The sequence below is a fragment of the Macrobrachium nipponense genome, chromosome 19, assembly GCF_015104395.2.
Source record: "Macrobrachium nipponense isolate FS-2020 chromosome 19, ASM1510439v2, whole genome shotgun sequence".
Taxonomy (NCBI): domain Eukaryota; kingdom Metazoa; phylum Arthropoda; class Malacostraca; order Decapoda; family Palaemonidae; genus Macrobrachium; species Macrobrachium nipponense.
In genome coordinates, this window is record NC_061088.1 from 57,571,481 (window position 1) to 57,595,487 (window position 24,007).

Sequence of the window (24,007 nt, forward strand, 5' to 3'; positions counted from 1 at the left end):
ATCTAATGGGTCCTCATTTTTGGCAAGAAACCGTCGATCTGGAGAAAGTAACACTTCCCCTGAAGGAAGAAATTCTATATGACCTGGGTCCCTAGATAAAGCCAAGAGTTCTGAAATTCTAGCTCCTGAAGCTAAGCTTATGAGGAATAGAGTTTTCCTCAAAAGGGACTGATAATCACACGAGGAGTTGTTGGTATCTGAGACCAACTTAAGGACATCGTTTAAGAACCATGACACTGACTTGGGCCTTTCAGCAGGTCTGAGCCTGGCGCAAGCTCTGGGGATGGAAGTAAAGTATGATTCCGTTAGATCAATCCTGAATCCGAATTGGAAAACCTTTTTCAAGGCTGATTTGGTAGTAGTTATTGTACTAGCTGCCAAACCTTGTTCAAATAATGACCTGAAAAAGGAGATTGCCAGATTTGTGTTCATGGTACGTACATTAGACTCGTTCAGGAACCCAGCCAGTTTTTTAACTGCTGAATCGTATTGATGAAGGGTTGATTCACATTTATCTGATTCCAAGAAAATGATGTTCTGAGGATCGATATCCGCATCCCTCTGGGCTGCAAACTTCATGAAGTCCATAAAGTTAGGGCTTTCTGAAGTCCTCAGGAAGCGAACACAGTCCTCGTTTGCACTAGCTGTGACAGCCTGGGATTGGGAATCCGTTGAGGGAGGAGACCCAATTCCAGGAGAAGGGGAAACCAATTGCTCTTGGGCCAATTGGGGGCTATGAGAGCCACCTGACCCTTGAATGTCCTCAGCTTGTGCAGAACCTTCATGAGAAGATTCAACGCGTCCGTGGCGTAAGCCAGAGGGTCCAGGTTGGGGGCCACATAACAAGGGAGTTTGTGATTCGATTCCATGGCAAAGAGATCCACCTGGAGCCCCGGTACTAGCTGACATACCCAACTGAGTGACTTCCTGTCCAGAGACCATTCTGATTGCAGTGGGACTGAACGTGATAGCGCGTCGACCACCACGTTCTGAATTCCGGCAAGGTGAGTAGCCGATAGGTGCCACTTGTTCTTGCCTGCTAGTGAGAAGATGGCTATCATGACGTGGTTCACGTGGCTTGATTTTGAGCCTCCCCTGTTGATGCAGTGTACTACTACTGCGCTGTCGAGCACCAGCTTGATATGAGATTTCTTGGCTGGGCGAAGCTTTTTCAGGGTGAGGAACACCGCCATGGCTTCCAGGACATTGATATGAAGCTGGCGGAATTGAAGGGACCAAGTGCCTTGTACCTTTTTGTACTCTGAGTATCCTCCCCAACCTGTTAGTGACGTGTCTGTGTGGATCACTAAGGCCGGTGGAGGAAATTGCAGTGGGATTTTCTTTGCCAAAGTCTTCACCTCCGCCCAGGGGCGGAGACGTTTCCGTAAGATCGCCGGGATGGGGCTAGCCTGTTCCGGAATCTTTTGTTGGCTTTTGAACGCCAAACCCGATTTATATCCTTCAGTTTGGCTTTCAATAGGACGTCCGTTACTGAAGCAAATTGGAGAGAACCTAAGACCCTTTCTTGGTTCCTCCGGGACGTCTGTTTGCATTTCAGAAACTGTCTGGTTGCCTTGGCTATTTCTTTCCTTTTCAACGGCGGGATTGATAGAGTATGCAAATCCAAGTCCCAATGAATCCCCAGCCACTGGAAACGGGACACCGGTGTTAGCCGGGACTTTGTCCTGTTTATCTTGAATCCTAGGTATGCGAGGAAACGGATAACCTTGGCTGTAGCCTTGCGGCAGTCTTCGATGCTTGAGGCCTACACGAGCCAATCGTCCAGATAGGCTACTATCATAATACCCTGAGACCTTAGTTCCTGCACTACCGTGTCCGCCAGCTTTGTAAATATCCTGGGGGCTATGTTGAGCCCGAAGGGCATTACCTTGAAAGAGTAGGCTTGGTTCCCTAACTTGAAGCCTAGGAACGGACGGAAGTGTCTTGCTATCGGGACATGATAGTAGGCGTCTGTAAGATCTATAGAGGTGGTGACGGCCCCACGGGGAAGTAAGGTCCGCACCTGTGAAATGGTTAGCATCTTGAACTTGTCGCAAAGAATGAATAAGTTTAGACGGGATAAGTCTAAGATTACTCTCCTTTTGTCTGAGCCTTTCCTTGACACGCTGAACAAGCGACCTTGAAATTTTAAATGTTTGGCTCTTGACACTGCTCCTTTTTGAAGGAGATCGCGGGAGTGCTCTACCAACTCCGCTGTTGGTTCCTGATAGAAGGTGTTGGGTGGAGGTGGACCTTCAATCCAACTCCAGCCCAGACCTTTGGATACAATACTTTGTGCCCAATTGCTGAACCTCCAACGGTGACGAAAGAGGTACAGCCTCCCTCCTACCTGTGAGTTCTCATTGGGCTGCTGATGGACGGCCTCCACGTCCTCCCCTTGCAACTCTGCCTCGGCTGGTAGCTCTTCCCCCACCTCGTTGACGAAAGGCGCCTCTAGATCTGCCGCCCCTACCGAACCTATTGAAGGCCTGAAATGCCTGGCTTTCAAAGGTTGGGTTGAATGCCGGGGAAACAGCAAAGGAAGTTGATGCCTGCTGCTGTTGTGGGTGAGTCAACAGTACAAACTGCTGTTGGGGTTGGCTCTTAGAGGTAGAAGGTTGGGGAACTGGTACTGCCTGAACCAAGGCTTGTTGCTGGGGTGCCTGGAAGGCTGGAAGGGCTGGAACTTCCTAGCTTTTTCTTTGCCTTGGAAATCGAAGATGAAGACTCCGATTTCCTCTTGTAGACTAACCACCACCGAACCCGCAGGCTTTGGTTCAACCTAGCAGCCTCATGTTGCACCTTGTTGACTGCTGAGGCTGGAAAAAGATCAGCACCCCAAATAGAAGAGGCCAGGAGTTTGTTGGGTTCGTGCCTGATCGTGGATTCAGCTAGGACGTGCTTTCTACAGTTCCTCCTAGCCACAACAAAATCATACAAGTCACAGTGCATGCTCAGCAATAGTGCCTTAGCAATGACCTTGAACAACGGTTCTTGCGAATACACAAGAGCTGCTGTTTCTGTCATGACTAGACCGTTAAGGGACCTCGCAAGCCATGTCCTAGCGTCGAATTCCGTTTGGACGAGAGCATCAGACAGCCTGGGTAGCCGCTCACTGAATAAAGAGATGGCACAGTCAGGTTTAAGCTTACCAACCGAGAAGGTTGCTGGCAAGTCTACCCATAGATCATCTGTTCCAGGAAGTAGCAGAGATGTAGCTTCCGTCTCCCGGAGCTGTGGCATAGGCTCATCTCTCATTGCAGCTTGCAGAGTGAGTTCTGCCACTTTAGGTGTGAACGGGATTGGAGTGTCCTCATCTACAGTAAAAATCGTGAATGGACTCCTGAAGGCTGTGACCTTATTGTTCACACACTGCCATTCGTCAAGGTTACTTGCTGAGCTTGGTCCCGAGAGAGGATGGCAGTCTCTTTCGGGACCTTGTCCTCCCTGATCAAAGCAGATTCCGTAAGATGGACATAGCCTATGAAAGGAGCCTGCAACCCTGGTGGGTAGAACTCGAAGTCATCAATCCTTCGAGTTCCGCAGCCCTCAATCGTAAGCATTCCGTTTACGAAAGGTGCATAATTAGCCACCCTCCAAGGATTGCTTGGATGGAAGGAAGGGAGAGTGGAGGAGTCCGGCATAACCTGACCATGGGCTAACTGACCGGGTTGTTGAAGGCCCGAAGTTACGCCTTGTTGGAGACCAGCGACTATAGTCTCTTGAGTGCCCAGCCTTTCGAGTATTTCTTGGAACTTGGTATTAACCAAGTTCCCAACCATGTTCCCCATTTGTTGCATCATATTGGATGCGAATGCTTCCTGGTCGAAGGAGGGGGGCTCTGCCCTCTCCTTGAATACCTTAGGTATTGCACCCTTAGAGGTGGATGCTACGGGATCGGAGGAGGAAGGGTGGGTCCTCCCCTTGGAAGACTTGGTCTTCGAGCCCTTGGAGAGAGACCCCTGTCTGGTTTTGTCCGCTCCGGGGTGGTGAGCCGGAGCTTTATGGACTTGGCTAGTATATGATTTTCTGGGAATGGGCTTTGGTAGCAATTTAGAGTCAAGCCTGCCCTTGACTTTAGGGATCGCCGAGAAGGATTTCAATCTAGATGATGGAAATCCCCCAGAGAACCCTTGGAAGGAAGTAGAAGAAGAAGGAGAAGAGGGTCTAGACGTGCTCAAGGAGAGGCCTTGAGCACCTACAAGGCTTGCCTCATTAACACCCTTACCGTAGCCCATGCCATCTACTGTCATGGGCTCGACGTCCAGATCGAGAGGCGCGACCTCCTCTGTGACTTCCTGCGCCGAAGCCTCCCGATTGTTGAGCCACTGCGTCTTGAATAGATGCTATGATGGGAGCTGCTACTTCGGGGTCCACGTATCCTGTACTCTTCCCTCCAGGGAAGATCAAAGTAGCCATCTCTTGAGAGAGTATGTATGGCTTTGCCTTGCCTACGTTATGCCCGAAGCCGCCCACCCATACCTTGAGGGTGGCGAGAGCAGCATCCCGAACAGACTGAGCCGCCTGTTAGAGAAGGTTAGTGTTAAACTTAAATTTATCTCATAATATTATAACAACCTAGAAGGTATATGGTTGATATATATATTACAATGATCCACCCTGTTCCTCCATGTAAACGCTGGAGAGGCACTTACATCAGAGGAGACACGTTCCACGAGATCGTAGCAGGAGAAGCAGTTCTCATGATGCCACGCTACCAAACCATCTAGTTGGACTGCGCAGGTGGCGTGGGTCCGGCAGAAGTTGTGCCCACAGGGATCCTGAAGGACGACGTTGCAGCCGGTAACCATACAATGGGTGGCCTGCAAAAGGAATGATACATGAGTACCATTGTTAACCAACTGGACAAAGTCCACGGTTGATATTTCATAACACCGGAGTGTTCCGGTGTTGTAGGGTTATTCCCGACTCGGCCGCTCTTGCCATGCACCGTGCTGAGGACTCCGGTATAAAAGTAGCAGGTAGTTAGCTGTGTTTCCGGTGATACCGGAGAACAGACAACTACCGAATCGGGGTAGCTACTATTGTTATACGCCAGAGAGGAGTAGTCCAAGCAGGTACCGGGCGAGATTGGAGAGTCTGGGTGTGGTGAGGCAGCGGAGCTCTGTGGTTCCGCAAAAACTTAAATTAAAAATGGAGGGGTAGCTCCCTGGGAAGCATATTTGCTTCAATAAAATAATACTATAAACATAATAAAATTTATAATAAGAAAATGAAATAATGTAAGCCTGTTGGAGGCCGGAGCCACTGTAAAGTCATAACCCTCAAGGGCTCCGGCTATGCCGGTATCCTATTCCCGCCAAGAGGAGGGGAGGGAGTGACTAAGGGCAAGGTTAGAGCCCAGAGAGCCGAGGAGGGCTGAGCTCACCCAAGCCTGGTGGCCGACCGAGGCTGGGTAGAGCAAAGCTCCTCCCCTACTCTGGGTTGAGAACAGCTGAGTAGCGCCACCCGCACACCGTGGGCCCCTGTTGGGGCCTCCTTCTCCCCCAAGAGAGAACTCGGATCGGTTCTCAGGGACAACGTGAGCGAGATATCAACCCACCTGGGTGGGAGCTCGGGAGAGAGAGAGAGAGAGAGAGAGAGAGAGAGAGAGAGAGAGAGAGAGTGGTAGTGTGGTGGCGACTACACGATCGCCTGGACCCCTCACGGTTGGGTGTAGGGACCCACGAGGTGAAGAAGGCCAGACGAAAGGAAGGCCTATAGGCCGACTGAAGGCGACTCACAACAATGAGAAAAATTGAAATAAATTGAAATAAATTATGTACTAAACACGGGGAAAATGAAAAAATGAGATAAAGAGAGAGAGGAACGTCCTGGAAGGACCATGTACGACCAACCGGTAAGGATGATCAAAACTTGGTAACTCCGAGCAGCTGGCTTAGTGCCGTTATGAATATACGTAGGACAGGCAGCCAGGGTAGGCTAAGACTAAAAGAAAGACTACTATAGACTCATAAGGCCTAACGAGGTAACCTAACCAAAATAAACAGCATGCATGAAACTGTAACGGTAGGTTCCAGAAGACCTACGAAACAAGAACACGTGCTCGAAAGAAACCCCTGTGCAAGCACATGATCGTCGAAAAAGCATCACCAATAATAATAAAAAACACCATGATATCATAATACTACTATAAAAATTCGTGTTCACTAGGTATGGAAGACCACGTGAGACCCGAAATGAGGCGACACAAAGGGGCACGCTGTAATGGCGGCTCGGGGCCGAAGCCGCATGGGGCAACGACTCAGACAAACCTAAATAATTCGGTTAAAAAAGCCAAAGGCATTCCCTAAATAGTGTCAACCATAATAGCAGTACTTAACTTGGATGCAGAAGCAGATTAACGATCCATGGTGAAATAAAATTCCAAAAAGCGAGAAATACAACACAGCAAAAGAAAACGCGTGTGCAGCGTAGTAGTGCTATCAAAGGAATGACATCACAGGCGCTAGCTACACGGTAGCAGGTAGTGAGCCGTAGGTCGGCTCCCCTATTCTTGAGGTTTTTTGATGTAGGAGAGGCTAATTGGAGAAGGACCCGTGGTAGTGGTTTCACTCGCCCCAGAAACCGAGTTGTGGGTAAGAAAAACACGAAAAAGCATCCGAACTCTCCCAATCTCATGGTACAATCTGGTGCTACTGTCCATTGCCCTTCCCTGGTGTAATCAATCATTGTCTTTTGTTTTTCTGATCAAATTTTATTTTCCATTTCTTTACATTCTCTTTTTTTATAATTTCTTTAGCTTTAGTTATTTTATACTTCTTTTTTAATGTCCTAATTAAGATACATGCTTTAAAGTTGATGGATTGGAATTGGTGATTGTGCAGTCTTTTCTGCTGTTTTATTCCAAACTGTATTGTTTTCTATGACATTACTTTATTTCATTTCCTTAAATAATTCAGTTTCCTTTTAATCTTTAGTTAATTGTAGGTTTAATTCAAATTTTAATCAGTAGATGGGGCTCTTTTATGAAACTTAACCCACCTGTATAGCAACAGTTGCCTGTGCTATCATTCTGAACAAAAAAGGAGTTGGCAAGGATATAAAATAATAACAAATTGAAAGTAATTATGTTAGCAAACTGGCATTAAATAATAAAGCAAGTAAAAAGTATTCACTCATTATCAATAAATAAAGCACATACAGTACAGATACAAAACTTTCATTCTATTTGTGAAATTTATTTTCTTTTAAATTTAGTGGTAAGGTGATACTATTATGGTACTTTACCTACAAAGTAACACATCATTTATAAAGATATCTAGCTCGTGACTTTCTCTATAGCAGCAGCCATATGACAACAAAATCTATGGAGTGGAAACCCCATTACATTATAATAGTCTCCGTCAATAGACTCCACAAGGGTACCTCCTAGACCTTGAATTCCATAGCCACCAGCCTTGTCCCTGAAAATAAACAGCACAATTCATCTATAAGCCTCTGAAAATATATAAATTTTAACCCTTAAGAGTCAGGCTAAAATAAACAAGGTGTAAGAAAGAAAAATTCCCCCTACCTTCCACAAGAAGTTGAAAATTACTACAAATTTACAATCCCTTGTGGGCCTCTTTTACAAGACAATCATTATACCAAATTTTATGTTATTTATAATAATTAATCTTATTTTATTTTGTAAAATTATAATTACAGGTCACAAAATAAAATTAGTAATAAATTCTGAGTATATTTGTTGTAAGATATTTATATAAATTTACTAAGACTGAAAATGCAGTAACTTTTTTGGATTATATAAGTTCTTTCTAATGTTCCTTTGCACTTTTCTTTGCAAAATTACAATTATACTAATGGATACTATCATAAAATATAAGAACTAAAACCAACAGCAACCCCTGGGTATATTTATCAGCAAACATATAAAAAGACATAATGTGAGAGAGAGAGGCAGTACATGTCCCCTTGAAGTCAAGTACAAAACTAAATTATGAACCGCCTAGAATTGGCGAGCTGAGCCAGTCTAAAAGTTGCCATTAGTAAATTTGTGGGCTATTGAAGTAATGGAACCTCCACGCTCTATTTCTCCAAATTGATTCCGCCTTATATTGATACTCACCAGAAGGTAGTCCATCCTCCACTCAAAACCTGTTATAGTTACTCGTATGAGGGTTTTCGTCCATTAAGGGTTAATAAAATATATTTTTTCATGCAAAATTTATGATAGCTTTCAAGTGCATCAGTTGGATTTCTAGACACACTCAAAAATAGAATCCTGCTCATCTTCTGCAAATCTAGGCTCAGAAGGCTTGCTCTTGGCAGAACATGGTCTTATCGTGTGTTGTCTCGCCAGTCTGCAGTTCTGTGGGATTGGGAGGGGGCAAAATGACCTTTGTAAAGTTTGGGTTTGTACTAAATATAAAAATAGTTTTTGAAAAATTGTATGTGGTTTGGCACTAAAAATTCATCACTTTACAACTAAGTAGTTACTTCAGCAAGAGGAGTCTTGCTGCTACTCGGACACTGACTCCCAAGGACTTGGACCTGGTGAACAAGTGGATGACTGGGTCTGGAATTTCAGTTCTGTCATGAAATGGGTTAGTACTTTGTTACTAACACTATAGTTTGTACTGTTGTAGGACTAAATCAATAATGATCCTCACTTATTCTTTATCTACAACATGCATGTAAGTACCCCAACTGACCCCGGTACAAGACAAGTGACCAAGGTCAGGAGAAAAAGCAGTCACAGGGGCATTCTCTTCTTTTGAGAGGGAGTAACTAACTGGTCAGCACCTGCAAGAGGGCAACTGAGAACAAGCCAAAGGATTCAAGAACAAGAGGGCAAAGTTAAAAGCATGGTAAACATCCTTATTTCTTTTAAAGGCCAGAATGTTGATATAGCCCTGATTTAATTATCCATTACTTTGAGCTGGAAGTTACAAATTAAAAAGTGATATCACATGCTTGCAAGATAACTTGACATAAACAGAATGAAACAGTTTGTATCCAGTTCCATTGTATTTATGCTGATGGATAAAAACAGGTAGCTCCCTTTTTTTCAAAAAGTTTTAATCTTGTGAGGAATAATCCTCACAGCTATTTTTAAGACAAAATAGAAGGATATTTTTCTTATTCTCAAGCAGGAAAAGCAAATACTATGAAAGAACAATGAGTATGCGAGATGATGCTGTGAGTAAGTTCCTTGTGTCTTGGACATGAAACAAATCAGGCCAATACTTCTTCAATTCTGTGTGAAAAACTTCACTGAAGGGAGCACATACTTCATTCACTTGCTAAGCTATAGCTACTGTGTCTAGAATACTGCCTTCGGGATATGATCGCCTATGATGAGTGAGACTAGAAGTGATGCTGATTCAAAATCTTAGGGTAAGCATTACCTTATTCTTCTTCCCAACTGGTTCCCATTTTAATATGGGGGCACCGTTTCGGATGAGCCCGTTTCCATCTTTTTCTATCCTGCGCTTCTACCTCCTCAATTCCCTTCTCATGTAAGTCTCCTCTCACACAGTCCTTCCATCTCTTTCTTGGTCTCCCTCTTCTTCTTCTTCTTCTTCTTCTTCTTCTTCTTCTCCTTCTTCTTCTTCTTCTTCTTCTTCCTTGAACCTCCATCCCCATAGTATATCTCCCAGCATAGCCTCATCTATCCTCAACAGGTGTCCATACCATCTCAGCCTCCCCTCCTGCACTTACTTTGATATTTCCACCACCATAGTCGACCCCCTTATGTAGTCATTTCTGATCCTATAGCTACTCTCTTGTTCTTGAGCAGAAGAATTAAGGTTAATTATGTAGGAAATATATTAGCTAGGAAAACTCTTCTAGTAGAGTTTTAGTAGATGAAGGCGAAAGAGAAGTAGAAGAGAAACGCAAACCAGGATGTTTGCGATACGGCACTCATAAAATGCAGAAAAGGGACTGAGTGAGACAACAAAAATCGATGATGCAAACTGTTAGATGTAAACTTTGACCTTGGAGCAACAACAAGTGGGTGGAACACGACTGCTCACAGCATACACCCTGATTTGTTAGATGTCGTCGCCGGAAGTGGTAGGCATTAAAAATTACCCAATTACGAAGAATTAGGGTGGTCTTGAAAGAAATCCAGAAGAAGAAGGGGTGGAGCCAGAAATCAGAAATGGGTCCGTAGTTCAGTTGGAACGATGGAAATAAGCAGTTAACTACTCACTTCTGGACGCATAACTTGTGTCGGTTTAAACTCCGTTTATCCTGTGTCATTAAGCCTTGTGTGATAGGAAAGTGAGATTGTATGTTTACAATAATAAAGGGATTTTGACGGAGGAAAAATCTATTTTTGGGTGAGGAGCCGTGTCGCCCGGTGAAATGTCTCGTTAGCCATTTCTAATATATAAAACTAATGCTGAATATACTAGAGAATAAACCAAAGGGACTGACTGAGGTTACTACCCTCAGGCGAGCACTTTTGTAAAATAAAAATGTCGTGTATAAACCAGGGGCGAGTAATACAGCCACGTTTCCTTCAACCCTACAGAAAGATCCACGTCAACAATCCCCAATCGCCGTTATACAGGCCGCCTCCCCGCAACCAACACCCTCCTCCCGAGCGCCATCTACAACATCTAGAGTTAGCAACCCCCAGCTTGTACCACCACCGGGTGGGAGATCAAGATATTACTGAAGGGTGGGTTCACCGGGCGACACGGCTCCTCACCCAAAAATAGATTTTTCCTCTGTCAAAATCCCTTTTTTGGGCTCAAGCCGTGTCACCGGTGAAATTGTACCAGAGAAATGGGGCAAGCTGAAAATAAAGAAAATACTGTAACAAGAAAGGAGAACTAAACAAATTAAATATAAAAAGGAATTTTAATATATATAAACCCCAATACACAAAAAAAATTGTATTGTTAACAAAAGACCTTTCTCAAAGCTTTAACAAAATGAGAGAATTCAATAAACGAATTTATGTACAGCTACAGGAGTTCACCTGTAAAGTCTAAAGGTAAAACAAAATTATAACAATACAGCAGTACTTGGTACAAAAGGATCTCTTAAACAAGCTAATACAATCCGCCCCACCCGTGCCTGTTGAAGGCCCAAGGGAGAGGAAAGCAGGGTTGAACAACTAGGTGAGGCAGGCAAGTGGGAAATAAAAGAGGAGGTGTCAGAGAAAGAGGAAGTTAAGAGTTTTCAGGAACTACAATACTTCCTGCAGCCACGGCAGGGAACTTAAGTGCATTAAGAGATTTAAGGTAGTGGCGTTTGAAAACTGTCGAAGATTTCCACCCAGTGTACTTTTTCAGATCCTCAAATTTCATATGCTGAAAATAGTTAATAGAGGTAGCAATTGCCCGGACATCATGAACCAGGGGAAATGAGTCAGGATCTGCCTGTTTAATAAAGTAAAGAATCTGTTGTTTGATACCTCTCATAGTAATTGTTCCTCCTTTTTCTCTCATGAATAAGGGACCTGAGGACTTAAATGACGTTCTATCTAAATAAGTTTTGAGAGATTGAACTGGACAGAGAGAAGCGTCTTGAGGAAGAGGAACTATTGACCAAGGAGTCCATCTATCTTGTGGACTTTCATTTTTGGCTAAGAAGGTTTTGTCCGGTGAAACTAAAACATTACCATTAGGTTGGAAATCTATATGGCCTGGATCTCTAGACAAGGCCGACAGTTCAGAAATTCTTGCTCCTGAGGCTAAACTTAACAAAAATAAAGTTTTCCTAAGTAGAATTGAATACTGACAGGATTCATTATCAATACTGGAAGCCAGCCTCAAAACTTCATTTAGAGACCAGGAAACAGACTGAGGCCTATGTATAGGTCTCAGCCTTGCGCAAGCTCTAGGGATAGAGGAGAAATAGGAACTAGTTAAATCTATCCCAAACCCTACCAAGAAAATCTTTTTAAGGGCAGATTTCATAGTCGTAATAGTACCAGGAGCTAAGCCTTGATCAAACAATTCTTTAAAAAATGAAATTGCTAGATTGGTTGTCATAACCTGCACTTCCTTTTCTTTCACAAATTTAACCAACCTCTTAAGAGCAGAGTCATACTGTCTACGAGTAGAATCTCTTATCAGATTCCAAGAAAGTAATATTTTCCGGATCAATACCAGAATCATGAAGAGCTGCCATCTTCATAAACTCCATAAAGTTAGGGCTTGTAGACTGTTTGAGGAAGCGTATACTTTCTTGGTTTGTACTATTTGAGACAGTATTGGATTGGGGATCCGTCTGGGACGGAGCTTCAATTCCAGTATTAGAGGGAACCAGTTGCTCTTCGGCCACCAGGGGGCTATCAAGGCTACTTTCCCTCGATATGTCCTGAGCTTGTGAAGGACTTCCATCAGGAGATTGACCGGTGGAAATGAGTAAATTTTCTTCCAAAGATTCCAATCCAGAGACAATGCGTCTGTGGCAAAGGCCAGAGGGTCCAGGTTGGGAGCCACATAGCATCGAAGATGATGATTTGACTCCGTGGCAAAAAGGTCCACTTGAAGACCCGGGACCTGCTTGGACACCCATTGAAACAACTGTGCGTCTAGTGTCCATTCTGACTCCAATGGGGATGTCCTTGACAGAGCATCTGCCACTACATTCCTGGCTCCTGCTAGATGTGTGGCTGATAGGCGCCAGCGAAGTTTTTGTGCTCGAGAGAAGATCGCAATCATCACATGATTTACGAACTTGGACTTGGAGCCCCTTCTGTTGATGCAGTGAACAATTACTGCACTGTCAAGGACAAACCTGATATGTATCCCTTTCTTTGGATTCATCCTTTTGAGAGTAAGGAAAACTGCCATAGCTTCTAACACATATGGAATCTTTGGAAGGTCTTGGACCATTTTCCCTGAAACTTTTGAGTAGGGGAATGGCCTCCCCATCCGCTTTGGGATGCGTCTGTATGAACCACCAGATCCGGTTGAGGATACTGAAGTGGTACTGTCTTTGCTAAACTCTTGGCTGTAGACCAAGGTTTTAGACTCTTGCGTAAGAGCTGGGGAATTTTTGACAGCTTGTCTCTTAAGCCTATATTGGCTCGACTTCTCCAAATTCTGTTGAAGTCTTTTAGTCTGGCTTTCAGTACCGGTTGGGTCACTGCTACAAACTGTAAGGAGCCTAGAATCCTTTCCTGGGCCCGTCTCGATGCTAGTTTGTTTCTTATGAACTGCCTTGTGGCTTTCGCAATCTCTTTGCACTTCTCCCAAGGAACTGAAAACCTGTGTGTCTGGAGGTCCCACTGTAGTCCCAACCATTGGAACTTGGAGCTGGGGACAAGTCTTGACTTTTGAAGATTTATCTGAAAACCTAAATGGTCTAGAAATCTCATGACTTTGTGGGTTGATTCCAGACATTGCTCCTTGTTGGAAGCCCAAATTATCCAATCGTCCAGGTATGCTGCCAATAGAATTCCCTGACTCCGAATTTCTTGGACCACCACGTCCGCCAACTTGGTGAAAATCCTGGGAGCAATATTAAGGCCGAATGGCATGACTCGGAAGGAGTAAGCTTCTCTTCCTAACCTGAACCCTAGGTAAGGGGACAAGTTCCTTGCTATGGGCACATGATAATAAGCATCGGTAAGATCTATAGAGGTGGTGACGGCTCCACGGGGAAGTAAGGTTCTCACTTGGGTCACGGTTAGCATGTGAAATTGGTCGCATACTATACTGGAATTGAGCCGTGAAAGATCTAGAATCACCCTCCTCTTGTCTGTGCCCTTCTTGGGGACTGAAAATAGTCTGCCTTGAAATTTGATGTTCCTGACTCTTTTTATTGCTCTTTTCTGGAGTAGTTCCTGAGTGAAAGCTACTAGATCTGGTGTCCGGTCTTGAAAAAACTTGTATGGGGGAGGTGGTCCCTTCTTCCACCTCCATCCCAGACCTTTTGATATGACACTGTGAGCCCAGGTGTTGAATGTCCACCTGTGCCTGAATAGAGCTAATCTCCCACCTACCTTGGCTGTCTCATTGGTTGACAGCTGGTCTTGAACCTCTACCTCCTCTGTAGGGTCTGGCTCTTGCGAGCCTTCCCCCTCCTCCGCCGACCCGTCTGGAGGTACCACGTCCTCTAGTTCCTCTAGGAGCATACCTCTGAAAGGAAGTATGTGCCTCATAAGTCTGGTTGTAGGCCGGTGATGGAAGTAAGGGTTGATTAGACTGTGGTGCTGGTGCCTGTACCCACATGTATGATTGTTGCGGCGGAGGCATGGAAGTGGAAGGTTGGTTCACCGCCGGAGATCTTTGAAACCTTCTCTGTTGAAACCTCTTTGGCTTCTTGGCCTTCTGAGTGCCTGCCGGGGAAGGATCTGCTGGACGCTTGAACTTAAGAGCCCATCTGGTTGCAAGTGTTAGATTGGCTCTCACTGCCTCTTGCGTAACCTGAGCTACTAAATCCTCTGGAAAGAGGAAAGGTCCCCATATTGAAGATCTAATGAGCTTATTAGGCTCATGTCTGATCGTTGCTGGTCTTAGGACAAACTTCCGGCAGGCTCTTCGAGCCACAGCGAAATCAAACAAGTCGTGTTGAAAGGTGCCTAACAACGACTTGGTAAGGACCTGAAACTCCGGAGTGGTCGGATAGGTGGAAGCAATCATCTCCGCAGAAGTGACTGAGTGAAGGGAACGACTCAGCCTACACCTTGCTTCAAACTCGGCCTTAATGAGATGCTCAGGTAGTTTAAGGAGTCTCTCATTAAATTGTGTTGAAGCACAATCTGTTTCCAACTTCCCTTTCTGGAACGTTTCTGGAGTTTGATGCCAGTATGTAGGATCTTCGGGCACCAACAAAGACGTCAAGTCTGTCTCCTTCAATTGTGGAAGAGGCTTGTCTTCTTCCGCAGCTTTCAGGGTCAGCTCGGCGATCTTCATGGTGCAAGGCAGCGGGTGATCCTTTGGGATAGTGAAGGTGGTGTATTTCCCTTTAAATGGAGTGATCTTAGTGTTGACACACTCTATCTCCTTCATAGTCCTGAGCCAAGCTGACTGGGCCGCTTCTCTTGGGAAGATAAGAGTCTCAGCCGGAACCTTGTCTTCCCTTACAAGAGCTTCCTTGGTCAACCTTGCATAGCCTAAGAAAGGAGATTGCAAATCTGTCGGGTGAAACTCAAAGTCTTCTAAAGGGCGTGTCCCGCACCCTTCGATAGTGAGCTTCCCGTCACGCAAAACAGCTCCAAAAGCTAAACGCCACGGATTGCCTGCTTCAAAGGGAGGTAGATTGGCCGCATTAGGCAGGATCGACAAAAGCTGTGGGTTTCCACCTGTCTGAGCCATCATCAACTGATGTTGGCTCACTATCCCTTACAGCTCTGACACTGACTGGTCCGTACGAGACGTGCGATTCCAGTTTGCCTGAAAGAGCTGCCATATCCCTAGCTACTTGAGAGAAAACTTCTTGACTAACTTTCTGTATTAGAAGGGAAGTCAGAACCTCTAAGTTAACCGGCACTTCCTCTGATGTAGACGGGAAAGTCGGTGACGGAATAGCCGCAGCTATCGGGGTAGAAGCCGGTGAAGGAGCAGGAGAAGGAGTAGCAAGCTTCTCCTTAGTCCTACGTGAGGACTTGTCCTTGCTGCCGCTTCGGCTAGATCTACTCTTAGAGTTGGAGTCCGCGGCAGAAAGGGCCGAGGTGCCGGACTTCACTTTCGCAAGCAGCTGCTTAGTCTTCACGGTCTTCACCTTAGGCCGAACAGACGCTGCCTTAATTGTGTCAGCGTTCCCAAAACCCTCGAACCCTGGAGGAGTACGAGAGGGGATGCGAGAAGCGACTGGAGAAGGAGTAAGAGAAGGAAAAGGAGGGAAGTCAGAGGAGGAGAACGAAGGAGAAGGACTAGCTACTGCCTCACCTACCTGATCCGTCTGCATCGGCTCAGACGATAAGTGCAAGCCGCCGACTTCCGCTACTACCTCTGCCTCGGGTCCCTCTAAAGGTTCCAAACTCTGGAATTCTTCGTTAATTGCTTGAAGATATGGCGCCGCGACTTCCTCCGCCACAGCCGAAGTCTTTTAATTAGGGTAGATGACGGAAGCCGCATCCCGGGAAAGAATATAGGGCCTAGCTTTCCCTACATTTCTTCCAAAGCCACCTACCCAAACCTTCAAGGTGGCGAGTGCCGTATCTTTCACTTCTTTAAGGGCCTGGAAAAGAATCCTTGATCAGACGCAGGTAAAAATACTTCAGATGTATAGAAGAAGCATTCATCCAATAAAACAGAGAACAGTAAGCGCAGATTATATGTCTACTTACCGAGTCATCAGTGATCTGTGCGTAGAGATCATAGCAGACCTGGCATCTCTCATAATGCCAGACCGTCTCTTCCAAAACTTGGACTGCACATGCCGAGTGAGTGCGACACTCTACATGTCCGCACGGCTGTTGGAGTATGGCGAAACAGCCCACTTCAGCACACTGTAACATCTGTAAGAGATATCAAAATAAGAGTATCAACCAATCATCATGTTAAACTATAACAGTAATTTTCCAAGGGTACCTCCCGGAAAATTTTGGATGATACAGATTTACATTTTTCTTGAGAATCCTCACTCTCCCTCAACTCAAAATCCGGCGTCGCCGGAATGAGATGCTAACATAAAAATAGTCAGGAGGAAAGGAAACTCGGAAAAACACATACAATATCTCTTGAAACCCCAGTGTGCCTCGACTAAAATAGTAATCCGGCATCGCCGGACTACAGAATTTCTTAACAAAGAGGACATGGGTAAAAGATAAACACAATAAATGAACAACCGTTATTTCCGGACGATATCCGGGTCCGTTTTTCAGGACCTGCCAACGTCTAGAAAAATCGGTATAAAACAAAATGATATAATTATAAAACATGCTAAACAATATAAATTTCATTATCCTGACGGTATCCAGGCCTATACTGATAGACCTACCACCGACCGGATAAAATTTACTACAGTTAGAGCTAAAAATAAATGAATGTTAGAGATGCCAATCCGTCAGGAAGGTATCCGGGCCTAGATACTAGACCTACCACGATCCCGAATGAATTAGCAGACAATCGTATACGTAAATCAACCAATTCCTTATGAAATTCAAACGTATCCGGGCCCAGAACTCCGGACCTACCACGACTTGAAAATCAGCAGGAAATTAACGTCAAATTTGATCTATGTATACTATAATAACATAAATCATTGTGGGGAGGAGACCTACCCCTCCCTGCTGACATCCCGGAACTACCGGGACACGAAGGAAGGAGCAAGTCACGTTTGAAATGAAAACAAAATGAGTCGAACCGTGAGGAACTGGTTGTCAAAAACATCAATCTTGTAATCCTTCACATCTAAATAGAACGGAGAGGGGATGAAAGATGTAAATAGATAAATAACAGTCTCTCTCACTCCGCCCCCCCGGAGTCCGGCGGTCGGAGATAAAGAAACGATATTCTATGAAGACAACCAACTCAACTCGAGACCCAAAAGTTAACACTGCTAACGTTCCCCACTTCCCATCCGCCTCCCTTATAACTGTCTCTCTCTCTAAAGATGACTAGTAGGTAACAAGTTCTATGAACTAATATGAAACCTACTCCATCAAACGGCCGCAGGATCCATGCCTAAAAGCAAGCCTATTAGGTTACAATTAAAGATCAGGCGCTGTTTCACAACAGCTAACCGACCGTTGATGGAAAGTGAAAAGAGGACAGACTGAAAGAAAGACGGTGAACAAGAAGTAGCCTACTAGGCTAGGCTAGCCTAAATAACCTACGCTAGGTTACTCTAATTAGAACCCCTATAGCCCTAAAACGATTAAATTTGAATCACCTGGGATCGAAATTCCAGAAAACAAGAGCTAAAGGTCCAACACATAGCCTACGCTTAAAAACAGCACAGATATGCCACCACGCAGGGTTCAGAGAGCAACCTAACCTAGGTGCTAGGCCTAACAACAAAAGGTAAAAGGTGAATTTACCTTGCGAAAAAGCTCTAACTAAATGAAAAAAGGCTTGAATAAATGCTAAATAAAGGAGTACTAGAACTCCCTAACCCTGGAAATCAAAGAGTATCTTCCTTACGTATATTATATATATATATATATATATATATATATATATATATATACATATATATATATATATATATATATATATATATATATATATATATATATAAAAGCATCGAAATATAACGGAACGATTAAAACTCTATTCTAGCCATAAGGTTTCGATATCACAAATAATACTATCAAGGAAGACACTCCCAAGAAAACCAGGCGCATATAGATCATAAATTTACAAAATTAGGTAGAAATATCGCCAAAGAGTAAACAACGGCCGCCTTGCGGACGAAGCCCGCGATAACGCCACGTGAAGCGCCAGCAAAACGAGCTTAAAAGTCTTAAAAACGGCGATCTACCACCTAAAAAGTAAATCAAAGCATGTTCTGAGTACTCAACTTAGATGGGACGGAAGCTGCCATCGTAGAATCACAATAAAGCGACACAAACGTAAAATTTTACACAGACAAAAATCTCGTGCTACAATGTCGCTGTGCTAACTTAAGATGTTGTAGATGGCGCTCGGGAGGAGGGTGTTGGTTGCGGGGAGGCGGCCTGTATAACGGCGCCTCATATGTTGGGGATTGTTGATGTGGATCTTTCTGTAGGGTTGAAGGAAACGTGGCTGTATTACTCGCTCCTGGTTAATACACGACATTTTTATTTTACAAAAGTGCTCGCCTGAGGGTAGTAACCTCAGTCAGTCCCTTTGGTTTATTCTCTAGTATATTTAGCATTAGTTTTATATATTAGAAATGGCTAACGAGACATTTCACCGGTGACACGGCTTGAGCCCAAAAATTAAGAACAAAAACATGGTGTTTAACTTGCCCAGAATTCTAAAGGAAACCGAACTCACATATTTTCTCTACGTGACCAGCCTCCTGAGAGACCAACCGAGAAGATCGAGGATCAGCCGATTGTGCAGAATACAAGTCCAGAAACACAGAGAAGTATTAGAAATAAGTTCCTAGGAGAGATAGAAACTCAACGCTGGGTAGATAAAGCGTACCCCCATATAACATATAACAAATAATAACCAAAAATAAAAGGGAACGAAGAATGTTGTAACATAAAAATTGTGGTAGCGAATATGGGATTCTAAGTGCAAAACACCAACACGTATAGTGACTAAACACACAAACACACACAGAGGAGATATGAAAGGTAGAGAAAATATATGTACGTACCGATAGACATATTAATTGCATTATCTCTGAAAAGCGGAGCTCATAGTGATTAGCGCCATAACAACGGAACCAACAAACAATGAAATTTCGAAGGCACAAACATTCTACAATTGAAGAAAAGAATTACCGAGTTCAATAACTCAAAGGACGAAGAAAAGGGAAATTCGTAGAAGCATAATGAAATATATCTCCTAGACTGGGCACCCGCCTAGGCTCAACAACTTCATAATAGAGAAGAGGGCGAATGAAAATTTGTCCAGTGGAAGTAACCTACTTCGCCCAACGGTGAAATGCAGTGAGAAGCTGCAAAGATTAGTGGACGTCCGTAATGGTATAGTCGTTGCAGAATTCCGCAATCCCCAAGCCAACTCGACAGTTCATATTAGCGGAAAAACAGGAACTTTAAATTCAGCACAGCGGAGCTTCATAACAAACCATTGACTGAATTCTTCAATCAACATAAGAGCGCTAACTATCGTTACGGCAGAGATAGCGCCCAATTCCCCAACTGCACCAACAATCATCACGAAAGAGAACGGCGGTGACGGCAGCGAAAAATTCACGGGGCAGCACGGAAGTGTTCGAAGCAACCAGAAACCGAAGAAAGAGGAATAAGTTTGAAGTATCCTAATTGATTAACTGATGATAAATCAAAATAGAATTTTCTCACACCGTACTGCATAATGATAATAGTAATGCTTTTGTAAAGATAGTTTTATCATAATCATCTTTTGAGATATTTTTTTTGCCATAATTTTCTAAGAGAAATTAATTTTTTTTTTCTTCCTTTGGTGTTGTGTGATACATCTAGAACTATTAAGATATTTTATTTCAGCTTATGAATGATTCGCAAAGTGCAGTGGTGTGAATAAAGAATAACAGCATGTACTAACATAATGTTTTTCCAGATTGAAGGAAGAAAATGTTAGATGTAATCATATAAGAAAATTATATAGGCAAGATATGGACTACATAAGGATAAGACTTCTGTCAACATGAAGATAATGCATATATATTTTAAAATTGTATCTTAGTCCTGCTGTAGTATGAAATGAATAGAAATTTTAATGAAATTATAACCAAACTCAGACCATTATAGTCTACGTCCAACCCCTGACCGACTATCAAGACTGAGTAATCAGACAAATTTTCCCCCACGATGATCACGTAGTGAGAGTCCACACAGAGTACTGCTTTTGACAGTAGCGAATATACCTACGACTAGTGTGATTGTTTCTAGCCATAATAACAGTACTAACCAATTACTAGCACCTAGGTATTCTAGAATGGCACAGGCTGCTGTAATAACACAGGCTACATGGTTTTGCGGTAATGTAGAAAAGGGTCATCCAGAAAAGAATAAATTAGAATTGTACTCGGTGTTGCAGTGACTAGCCGACACCGAAAGCCAAATTTCATCCGGGGAATTACCGATGAGCTTAAGAATATAGATGAAGCTTTACTCTATTACTAGTTCAGAGAAGGGAGATGCTCATCGGACCCTAAATTCATTCAGGTTCAAGGAAATCAAAACTTTTACAGAATTTAAGAAAGGGATTTTGACAGAGGAAAAATCTATTTCTGGGCGAGAGACCTGTGCCGCCCAGTGAAATGCTCCTTATAGCATCATTTCTAAGGTATAAAACTGCTATATATACCAGAGAAAAAAGTTGCATGGAATGCCGGGCATATGCCTAGCTCGCTCACCCATATAGGGTGTCGGTATAGTAACTGGAGCGTGAAAAACCACTCTCAGAGGTCTCTTACCAATTAGTTATCTCCTCTCCCAACATCCCCCGTTACTACGAGGTGCCGTTCTACATCCCACTACTGCCCGCCACCCCTCTACCACCCATACGTACCTAAACATTCCTCATAGCATCCCAAGCTTGGACCAGTCTAGGGTGAGGAAAAACAAGGGTGGGTTCACTGGGCGGCACAGGTCTCTCGCCCAGAAATAGATTTTTCCTCTGTCAAAATCCCTTTTCTGGGCTCAACCTGTGCCGCTCCGTGAAATAGTAACAGAGAATTGGTCCAATAGCTTGTAATTAGTTACCTGAAAAGGAATAGAATAAAAACTAGGATATATAAAGAAGGAACTTTAATACTGTATCAAAATATATAATCTAATACAAACTGACATAAAAGTAATCAGTTATCAAAAACTTATTCAGGAAAAAACATTTCCAAAAGAAATAAAGGTGTCTCTAGTAACCTTTATACAAGACAAATATACAATAATACTGGTACTCAAAAGGAGGGTCCAAGATTTCTTGGAAACCATCAAAAGATATCACAATATATCTTAATACTATACAATTTACATCCAATAAACTAAATGTTGAGTACCGGAACAGGTTAATTACAATACAGGTGAGTACCAAATCTAATTTAATTACAGGTGAGTAACAAGGCTAAGGCAGGGACAATAAATGAGGCAGGTAGGGGAGAAAGAAAGGTAAGGAATACTAATGAACTAACTTCTTAACATGGTTCTGATATATCAGGAGGAACTACATTTCCTGCTGCCACTGTTGCAAATTTTAGGGCTTCTACGGATTTTAAGTAATGGCGTTTAAATACTAATGGTGATTTCCAACCTGTATACTTTTTTAAATCTTCAAAATTCATATGGTGAAAATAATTAACTGACGTGGCTACTGCTCGAATATCATGAGCATGTGGAATTGATTCTGGGTTAGCTTGTTTGATAAAATAAAGAATCTGCTGTCTAATTCCTTTTAAGGAAATGTTTCCTCCATTTTCTCTAATAAATAAAGGGCCTGAAGACTTATTAGAAGTTCTGTTCAGTTAAGCTTTCAAAGTGTTAACTGGACATAAGGATGGATCCTGTGGAAGTGGGACAATCCTCCACGGTGACCATCGGTTCTGTGGATCCTCATTCTTTGCTAAAAAATCTCTTGTCTGGAAAGATTTGTACTTACCCCAGATGCGAGAAAAACAATATGATTCGGTTCTCTAGATAATGCTGAAAGCTCAGATATTTGCTGGCCTGATGCTAAACTTACCAAAAATAAAATTTTTCTAAACAGTGTTATGTATGAACATGAATCATTATTGGTTTCAGAGGCCAGTTTAGAACATCATTTAAAAACCAGGAACTGTGTGGGAGCGGGTTACTGGTTTTAGTCTGGCGCAAGCTTTTGGAATTGATGAAAATATGAATCTGTAAGATTAATATTAAACCCAATCTGAAATATCTTCTTCAAGGCAGATTTAATTGTTGTAATTGTATTAGCTGCTAATCCCGTTTCAAACAGGGTCCTAAAAAAGGTAACTGCTAGGTTTCCGAGTCATTGCTCTAACCTTAGAATCTCTTAAGAACTTTGCCAGTTTTCTTACAGCTGAATCATATTGACGAAGGGTGAGTCTCTTTTATCTGACTCTAGAAACAAGGTATTTAGAGGATCAATGTTAGCATCTCTTGTGCTGCAAATTTCATAAAGTCCATAAAGTTAGGGCACTCCGAATTCTTGAGGAAGCTAACACACTGCGAGTTTGTACTACCTGTGTCAACTTGGGATCTGGGATCCGCCGAGGGAGGAGTCCTAGTTCTACCATCAGAGGAAACCAATTGCTCTTGGCCAATTGGGGGCTACCAGAGCTATCTGACCTTTGAAAGTCCTGAGTTTGTCTAGTACTTTCATATTAACATGTTTATCGGTAGGGAACAGATAAATTCTTTGCCAGGTTGTTTCAATCTATGGACATGGCGTCCGTGGCATAAGCCAGAGGGTCCAGGTTGGGAGCAACATAACATTTTAGTTTGTTGTTGGATTCCGTGGCAATAGGTCCACCTGAAGGTTCGGAATCTGTTGACAAATCCAATTGAATGAATCTTTGTCCAATGACCATTCCGACTCCAGCGGAGTGTGCCTTGAAACGTGCGTCTGCTAACACATTTCTCACTCCAGCCAGGTGTACAGCTGACAGGTGCCATTGGTTTCTTGTTGCAATCGTAAAGATTGCTATCATCACATGATTTATGTGACTTGATTTGGATCCCCCTCTGTTTAAGCAATGGACTATTACTTCGTTGTCCAGAATTAATCTGATGTGTTGCTTCTTTGCCGGGGCTAGTTTCTTCAGAGTTAAGAATACTGCCATGGCTTCCCAATATGTTTGATGTGGAGTTGACGCAACGTTACTGACCACAAACCTTGGACTTTTTCGTATTGGGGGAGTAACCTCCCCAACCGCTTAGAGAGGCGTCTGTGTGTATTACCAACGCTGGTGGTGGAAATCGTAGGGGAATCGATTTTGCCAGATTCTTGGCCTTGGTCCAAGGTAGCAATCTTTTCTTTAGTATTTGTGGAATTAGAGATATTTTGTCTCGTTTCCTCTTGTTCGCCTTGGATCGCCATACCCGATTTATATCTTTCAGTTTTGCCTTTAGTAATGTGTCTGTTACTGATGCAAACTGAAGTGAGCCTAGAATTCTTTCTTGTCTTCTCCTGGACGTTAATTTCCTTGAGAAACTTTTTGTTTTCTTTGCTATTTCTTTCCTTTTTGTTGAGGGAAGAGATAGTCTGTGTGTGATTAGGTTCCATTGCAGTCCTAACCATTGGAAACGTGCTGCTGGAGTAAGACGGGACTTCTTGAGGTTTATTTTGAAACCTAAGTGTTCCAAAAAATTTTATGACTTTGTTTGTCGCCTTTACGCAATCCTCTACATTGCTGGCCCATATAAGCCAATCGTCTAGATAGGCCACTAACTGTATTCCTTGAGTTCTCAGCTCTTGGACTACTGTCTCTGCCAGCTTCGTAAATATTCTGGGCGCTATACTGA

The 24,007-nt window shown here is 43.4% G+C and overlaps 2 protein-coding genes across 2 annotated transcripts in view; both read right to left on the reverse strand.

Annotated features, from left to right (window-relative positions):
• Positions 1 to 6,736: 6,736 nt before the first annotated feature.
• LOC135211818 (dTTP/UTP pyrophosphatase-like) overlaps positions 6,737 to 24,007 on the reverse strand; it is a 148,154-nt gene continuing 130,883 nt past the window's right edge. The window contains exon 5 of the mRNA XM_064245031.1: positions 6,737 to 7,427. Within this exon, the coding sequence (XP_064101101.1) occupies positions 7,283 to 7,427 (145 nt within the window). The 3' untranslated portion in view covers positions 6,737 to 7,282. The remainder of the gene's footprint in view (positions 7,428 to 24,007) is intronic.
• LOC135217346 (uncharacterized) lies at positions 7,434 to 16,828 on the reverse strand. Its single transcript, XM_064253172.1, has 2 exons — positions 16,229 to 16,828; positions 7,434 to 16,119 (listed from the first exon to the last, which is right to left on the reverse strand). Exon 2 carries the CDS (start codon positions 15,255 to 15,257, stop codon positions 13,950 to 13,952), a length of 1,308 nt encoding a protein of 435 aa, XP_064109242.1. The 5' UTR covers positions 15,258 to 16,119; positions 16,229 to 16,828; the 3' UTR covers positions 7,434 to 13,949.

Excerpts from the sequence above, each read along its gene's own strand:
- LOC135217346 (XM_064253172.1), bottom strand. The coding sequence starts at position 15,257 with ATGATGGCTCAGACAGGTGGAAACCCACAGCTTTTGTCGATCCTGCCT.